Below are 7,333 nucleotides of genomic sequence, written 5' to 3'. Positions count from 1 at the left end.
CAAAAGCTGAAGGACACAGTGAAAAAGGTACGACTGATAACTGCTAATGCTAAGTCATTCAATAGCAGAGATAAACGTTGTTTTTCTTTCCTTTCCTTTCTTTCCCCTCCGCCACCACTTCATGGTTTTTTTACTTGATTCTACCATCAGATTGATTACTTAGGTGCAGATGTATATAGATGTGTCTATACACCCATAAATCAATTTCCAAATTTTGCAAATCATAGAATTCTAGAGCTGGCTGGAAATGTAGGTCATCTAGTCTCATTATCCCATGTTCCAGGGATGGCCAGTGGTAGAGCTGTGCCTGGAATGTAATCCCCTGAATCCCAGGCCAGCACTTTTCCAGCAACAATGCCTATTAGTTTTGGTTTTATTAATTCTTAGGGACATTTCAGATTCTGATTGACTCATGCAATCTGAAGACACACTTGTTCCAAAACAGAAAAGTGCCTGGGGGCAAATTTATTTGAATTGATTTTTGAAGCCATTAATTTGATGCTTTAAAACTTGAAGAAATAAACCCAGAACAACAATAACAAAAGAGCTGGACTTGCACATAGGATGAATTTCTGGAATGATTAATACTTACACTTAATTATTGTAATGTAATACCCAGCAGCTATTAGTTTAAAAGCAAAAGTGGACAACCTCCAATTTCTTTTGCAGAGTTTCAAAGAGAGTGAAAATATTAGTAAAGAGTGTATTATAGTGAAATGAAAGTCTAAATTGGTAATCCTCTTTTCTTCCTCCCTCCCTTCATCTTCCTTTCTAGTTTCCTCCTTTATTCTCTTGATAAATCCCTCGTGAGCATCTGTTTTCCTTCAGCTAGTGTGCATTTCTATGGTGAATGATACCAGTGTGTGACCTATTTGGTGAAAAGAACAACAGTGTAGCAATCAGTCTNTTTTTTTATAATGTTTCTTACTGAGAATAATCAACATTTCTCCCTTTGATAATTGAAGGCTTTTTATTGTGAAGTTCAATTCTCTTGTTATAGAACTATTATCTAGATGCAGAGGGCTGAATGTTAGCCTGCCATAGACAGGACATGCTCTATACTTTTTGTTTAAAGAATTCCTCATGTCGGCTGACTTTGTTGTCTTTAGAAAAGTGAAGTGTGAGAGAGAAAAATCTATGGTGATCTGTGTGGGAAAACAGAGATTTATAAAGCCTGTAATCCACTTTCACAGAATCAACTTTCATATTTGCAATGGGTTGCCATGTGGAAGAGTGATTATGCTTTTTTCTCTGTAGCTTCACAAATATAATAGATTAGATGAGTTTCAGAGGAAGTTGCTTTGGACTTGAATTTGGGTTTTCTCCCCAACTGAGTTTGAGAGCCTCATCTGCATACCATATGGAAGAAGGAGAAAGAATGGGTGTTAGGACCCATATCTGGCTTTCTAGTAATTTCTACTAATTAAAGCAACCGGAAAGGACTTACTTGGTATCTTTCCCACAAAAATGAAAATGTGTGTGTGTGTTTTTTCTTTTTGTCAAGAATGTGGGAACAGAAAAAGGCCCAATATATTGCTAAATACATAGTTCAAGGCTGTTTGAGCTGAGTTGTTATAAGTACTTGGTCCTAGACAGTTGTGGTGCTACAAAGCAGGGCAGGCCATACGGTGGCACTCAGGAATCCCCAGATAGCTCCAATCTGCTTGCTCTGGTTAGGAAGGGATGATCAACCTTCTGCCTGGCTTTTAAACAGCTTCATTGTTGTGAGATACAACTGAGATGGGAGCCTGCTGGTGTCCTCTCAGTTCAGATAGCCATAATTATAAGGTCTTTGGCAAATCGTATTATACTCTTGCTGAAAGGGTTAATTATTATTCTTTTGCAAATGGCTAAAACTTGATTTCTGTCTCTAGCAACCTAGTCATGCCGTTTTCCTCTAATTTGTTCCTCTTTAGAAAACATGGTATAAATGCTCAGATGTTTCTGTGTTCTTATTTTTCACAGCTTGGAGAGAATGGAGAGATCAAAGCAATTGGAGAATTGGATTTGCTGTTTATGAGCCTTAGAAATGCCTGCATTTGACCAGAGCAAAGCTGGAAAATGAATAACTAACTGTTCCTGCCTGTTAGAAATAACAATAGTATCCATGAAATAATTTTTTACCAAAAGGAAAACGGGAAGCCAAACTTCACCATTATGGGTGGATTCCAAATGAACCCCTGCTGAACTTAATATGAAAACCAATGTTACTTGTCCATAGATGAGGAGGTAGACTTTCCAAGCATAAAGATATTTATTGGTACCATTTTATTGTAACTGGTGTTATATACACAGAAAATAATTTGTTTTTTAAGGAATTGTCTATTTCCATAAAAAGATTACTTTTGGGTAAATACCTTTAGGGGAAAAAAACCTAAATAACTTCATGTTTCCATAATTAATACTTTATATTTATAAATGTATTTATTATTATAAGTATGCATTTTATTTATACCATTTTATTAATGTAAATTTATTTATAGAAACATTATTTGATATTGCTACTTGAGTATAAGGCTAGTATTAATATTTATGACAACAATTATGGAGCTATAATATGCTTATTTGACCTCAATAAATTTTTATTAATCCTAAGTCTTGTGCTTTATGATTTTTCTTGCTTAATATCATCATCATCACCTTTGTTATCGTGTAATCATTCTCATGATTTTGTTCTTGACTCTAAGCAAATGAGTAGCTATTAGTATCATACCCATTTTACAGATGAGAAAATGGAATGAGAGGGTTAAGAAATGTTTTATAACTAGAAGCAGTTGATCCTTATTGAACCAGGTCTATCTGATTTCAAAGCCTTCTGCTATATTTCCCATATAGATTTATTATGTTGATTCAGCATGTAATTCGGAAAGAAAAAATGTAAAAAATTGAAGGCAATTCATCTGCATCATTAGCAGTTTGTGGATAAAAGAAAGGCATGAATGTTGCTGGGGAGCAATACATGGAGTCCTTATTCTTGTAGATGAACGGTTTTAGTTCTAGTTCAAGCCTGTCAGGGAGGGCATTCTCCAGTCTTCCTATAAGTAAGGCAATAAGATCATGGAGAAGCTCACTGTGTCCTGGGAATGTTCCCTGCTAGTGGAGTTGGGCACTGATAGAGAAGTCTCATAGGTGGAAGATGGACAAGGTATCAAACAACACACACACAGAGGAAAGCTGTACATCTTTAAACTCTGTGCAGTGGTACAGAGAAGAGAGAGCAGAGGTAGAGATAAGAGTTGGACTAGGTCCATCTTGAGGAAAAGACAAAGGGTGCCGTGTTGAAGAGTGGTTCCTCGGAGGAAGGGGCTTCCAGAGAGTACGTAGGTCCTTTCACGGAATGTCAAAGTTAGTAGTTGGAAGAAGTCAGTGGTCATCTGTCTAAAGTGTTTCCTTCTGCAAACGATCAGGAACCATGATTTTATTCTACAGGTCCCTCACCGGTTATTTGTGAAGTTCCTGCAGGATAGGTCAAGCCCGTGGTGAGAGGTGAGAGGTGAGCACATACGTAAACTGCAGGTTCACGCGTGGTTAAAGAAGAGTTAACAGTGGGTTTGGGCTCCAAATGCTGAGAGGCACCAATGATGAGCTTCAGGGATGATAGAATTATAATTATTTCTGAGATAAGCTGAGGTTTAGGTCTTTCTTCTTCCAAATCAGTCTGAGTGTAATGACTTGAGTAAAATTTGATATTGTACTTGTTTTGGACAATCTTGAAAAAATTGAGCCATAAGTGGAAGAACACCCCTAAAATCGGAAGATTTCTCTAAGAGATTTTAAAAACCTTTCCATACTGTCACATGTATTTCAGGAGCAGCTATCGTCAGCCTTGGCCTCTCCTTATCTAACCCTGCACACTAATTGTGTCAGAAATCTTGTCTGCTTTAACTCCAAAATAATGGCTGAATCTGCTCACTTCTCATTTCCTCAATGGCTAAATCCTACCCAGCCACTATCATCTCTCCCCTGACTTACCATAAAAGTTTCTAAATGTCCTTCTACTGTCTATTTTCAACCCAGTAGCCAAAGTAAACTTAAAAAACAAAAACATTAGCTTGGGCACTTCCCTGCTTGCCAACGGCTTCCCTTCCCATGGAGAATGAACTCCAAAGCTGGTGTCACGCCCGCCTCCTCCCACCCTCCCTGCTCCCGCTGGGGCAGCCACCTGGGCCTCCCACCCCAGCCTCACTCCTGCCCAGGAGCCTTTGCGTTTGCTGCTGTCTGTGCACAGAACGAGCTTCCCATAAGGAGAGCCTCCTCACCACCCCTCCACACCCCCATCACCCCACTTCATTTTTCTTTGTTGTTATGAAATAAGTAATTGATTTACTTTGGCCATTCATTTAATTTTCATTGTGTACGTATTGGGTGCTAACTTTATGCTGTGGGATACAGTGGTGAACAATGTACAGACAGAGCCCCTGTCCTCCTGGAACTCACACTCTAATGTGGATGTAACCGAAGACAACAGTATAACGACATGCACTGGTAAGTGCTATGAAGGGAAACAAAGTCAGGCACAGGGGGTAGAACTTGATGGGGGTTGTTTTAGAGGAGATCAGGGAAGGCCTCTTAAAGGAGCAGATACGTGAATGGAGTGAAGGCCTGAGCCAGTGAATATCTGGGGGACAGCCCTGAGATGGGGCAAGTTTGGTGGGTTTAAGAGATAGCAAGGAGGTTGGGGCTGGAGCAGGGTGAATGAGGGGCGAAGTTGAAGGTGAGGCCAGAGGGTTGGCTGGGACCACGTACATAGGGCTTTGAAGGTCAGAGCAGGACTTTGGATTTTGTCCTAAGGCTGATGAGAAGGCAATGGAGGATTTGAGTGTGGGAATGACTTGATATGACTCATGCTTTATAAACATCCCTCTGGCTGCTGATGGAGAGGAAATTTGGAAGGAGTAAGAATAGAAGCAAGGCCAGGGCCAGAGTTTAGAAAGAGGTGATGATTGCACTGGAGTGGCTGGGAGCAGAGCCTGAGAAAACCGGTGTGTGACTGTCACTGTGACACCAAGTGTGGATTTCCTGGAAAATAAGAGATCATAGGCACTAACAGGAAAAGTAAGCCTTTAGCTTTTCTTCTGGTTCTTCAGTTACACTATATTGAGGTACTTCAGAAAGTTCATGGAAAAATAGTATTGAAAGATAATGTGACTCTTTCCACGAACTTTTTGAAGTACCTCATATTGCTCACTGGCCTGCAGTGCTTCACATAGAAATTAAAGTGAGGTGATTTTTGTTCTAAAAGGAGGTTAAGATCTAAGATTTGAGTAAAGATAGTAACATTAGGTGAGGAGAATGAAGGACTACGCAGGGTAGAAGGCTGAGGTCCTCTTGTCACTGAAGTAACCACAGGCGCAGTGAATTTACCTTTAAAATCTGCTTTCAAGGGATGTTCACTGTTGAAAAAACAGGTGGAGAAGGCTGAGACGACTGATCCTGGTCACAAAGAGAAAACTGCTTTACTGCTACACCATAAGGGCCAGGGGGACCGTAACCAAACCAAGGGGATTCACAGGATTGTTTTGTTACACCCCATTGCTCTGTAGTCTCATCCGTGGAAGATTACATCAGCCCAAAAGAGACTGGATTATCAAATGCTCCATTGCACAGGAATGAGGGTTTAAGTCACTTTCCCAGATGAAGGACTCCATTCAACTAAGGTGTGGGCAGAGGGTAAGGGGAAAATGGAATGGGTGGAGGAAGAGGGAACCAATGTGTAGTGGATTGAATTATGTCCCTCCAAACTCACTGAAGCTTGAATTGTGTCCCCCAAGTTTATGTATTAGAATCTTAGCCCCCACTGTGACTGTTAAGAGGGTGGGAAATCCTCTTTAGGTAATTGAAAGGTGGAGCCTTAAATAGGTGATTGGATTGTAGGACCCTGCAGTAGTGAATGGATTAAAAATGGTGGTCGAGGGCATGGTTCTGAGGGCTTTAAAAGAAGAGGAGAGTCTGTCTGTCTTGCTCTCTCTGCTCTCTCTGCTTCCACTACCTCGCAATGTGAGACCCCTGGGTCACTGTCACCACCATCAGATGGACTTTGGACTTCCCAGCCTTAGAAACTGTAAGCAATTAATTTCGTTTTTCTTTATAATTACCCAGTTCCGTGTATTTTGTTATAGCGACACAAAATGGACTAATACACCATGATTATTAATACATGATCAGGTCTTGTGAACAGCTATAAAAGCAGGAACTGGAGCAGATATGCCTTCTATTAACTCATTGCTTGTCCTCTCCTGTCCCATCCTCCCCCTTATATGAAGACTACTTGTGATGGCTAATATTTTAGTTTTCGAATGACCACACTGACATCATTCTACGTGTTTCCAGTGTTGGGGACATACATTTTTCACCTGGACAAAGACAAGAGTGAGTGCTGAGAACAAAAGATATGGAAGGTGCCCGTCTGGCCCTCCCTATGTGCACTCTGTTCTTTTCCACTCTATTTTGTGCCCAGAGAGGCTGACATACATGGCTTGCCTCATGTACGTGCTTGCTCTCTGGCTTTTGGCTGCATTTGGCTAATGGGGGGAGTTAGCAGGAGACTGAAGGGTGGGAGGAGATTAGGGCAGAGTAAGGATGCCCCTGGAGCCCTCCTGCCAGGGTGACAGCTCTCTGCTTCTCTGAACAGCCCGAGCTCCTTGCAGCCCTTCTCTATATAGCTCTCTTTCTGGGTTCTGGAAACTGCCCACAACCCTGGCCCTTAAAAGGCTGCCAGCTATTGTGAATCTCGGAATATTGCACTATTTCTAGTTGGTTTCCCTAAACTCTTCGCACACGTAAAAAAACCCAAACAAACAATCCCCCATTAAACTTTTCTCCATTTCTAGTTTGAGTGTGAATCTTTTTTCTACCGGGACTCTGACCTACATACCTCTCTCCCCTCTCAGATCCCCTCGCGTCCCCACCCAGAAGCAGGATAAAGCCTGGGAATTTAGATAAGATCATTTATGGACAACAAATAAAGCTAATTTTTGTCACATCTGAATTGTGATCTTTTTGATCCTGTTATAAAATAAAATTAGAAACAATTGTATTTTGGTTTCTAAAATTAAAACACTTTGTTTAGTAAAAAATGTTTTCCTGTTTCTCCAACAAGTTTCTCCATAAGGACATGGAGGTGCTCAGGCCAATGTGCACTGTTACCTAAAGGAACCTGATGAGGTCCCCTTTCCCCTTTGGTCCCCTTGCTCCTTTCTGTGTTTGCTGTTTCCTCCCCGCTGCTTCCTTGGGCATGCATGGGAATCTTTGTTTAAGTCAAGCTACTGTGCCAGCTACAGGGTGGGAGAATTATTACACCTGGCTAATTCTGACTCCTCTCAGCCTTGCGTTC

The 7,333-nt window shown here is 41.0% G+C and overlaps 1 protein-coding gene across 1 annotated transcript in view; it reads left to right on the top strand.

The window, feature by feature from the left end:
- The window catches only part of IL22 (interleukin 22), a 5,430-nt gene extending 2,851 nt beyond the window's left edge, over nt 1–2,579 (top strand). Inside the window, exon 5 of the mRNA XM_008588855.1 lies at nt 1,966–2,579. Coding sequence (XP_008587077.1) covers nt 1,966–2,043 — 78 coding nt within the window. The 3' untranslated portion in view covers nt 2,044–2,579. The remainder of the gene's footprint in view (nt 1–1,965) is intronic.
- Nucleotides 2,580–7,333: the final 4,754 nt, after the last annotated feature.

Source organism: Galeopterus variegatus, unplaced genomic scaffold, assembly GCF_000696425.1.
Source record: "Galeopterus variegatus unplaced genomic scaffold, G_variegatus-3.0.2 Scaffold5073, whole genome shotgun sequence".
Classification (NCBI taxonomy): Eukaryota; Metazoa; Chordata; class Mammalia; order Dermoptera; family Cynocephalidae; genus Galeopterus; species Galeopterus variegatus.
The sequence above is the reverse complement of the archived record's forward strand: the minus strand, read 5'-3'. Positions and strand labels throughout refer to the sequence as shown.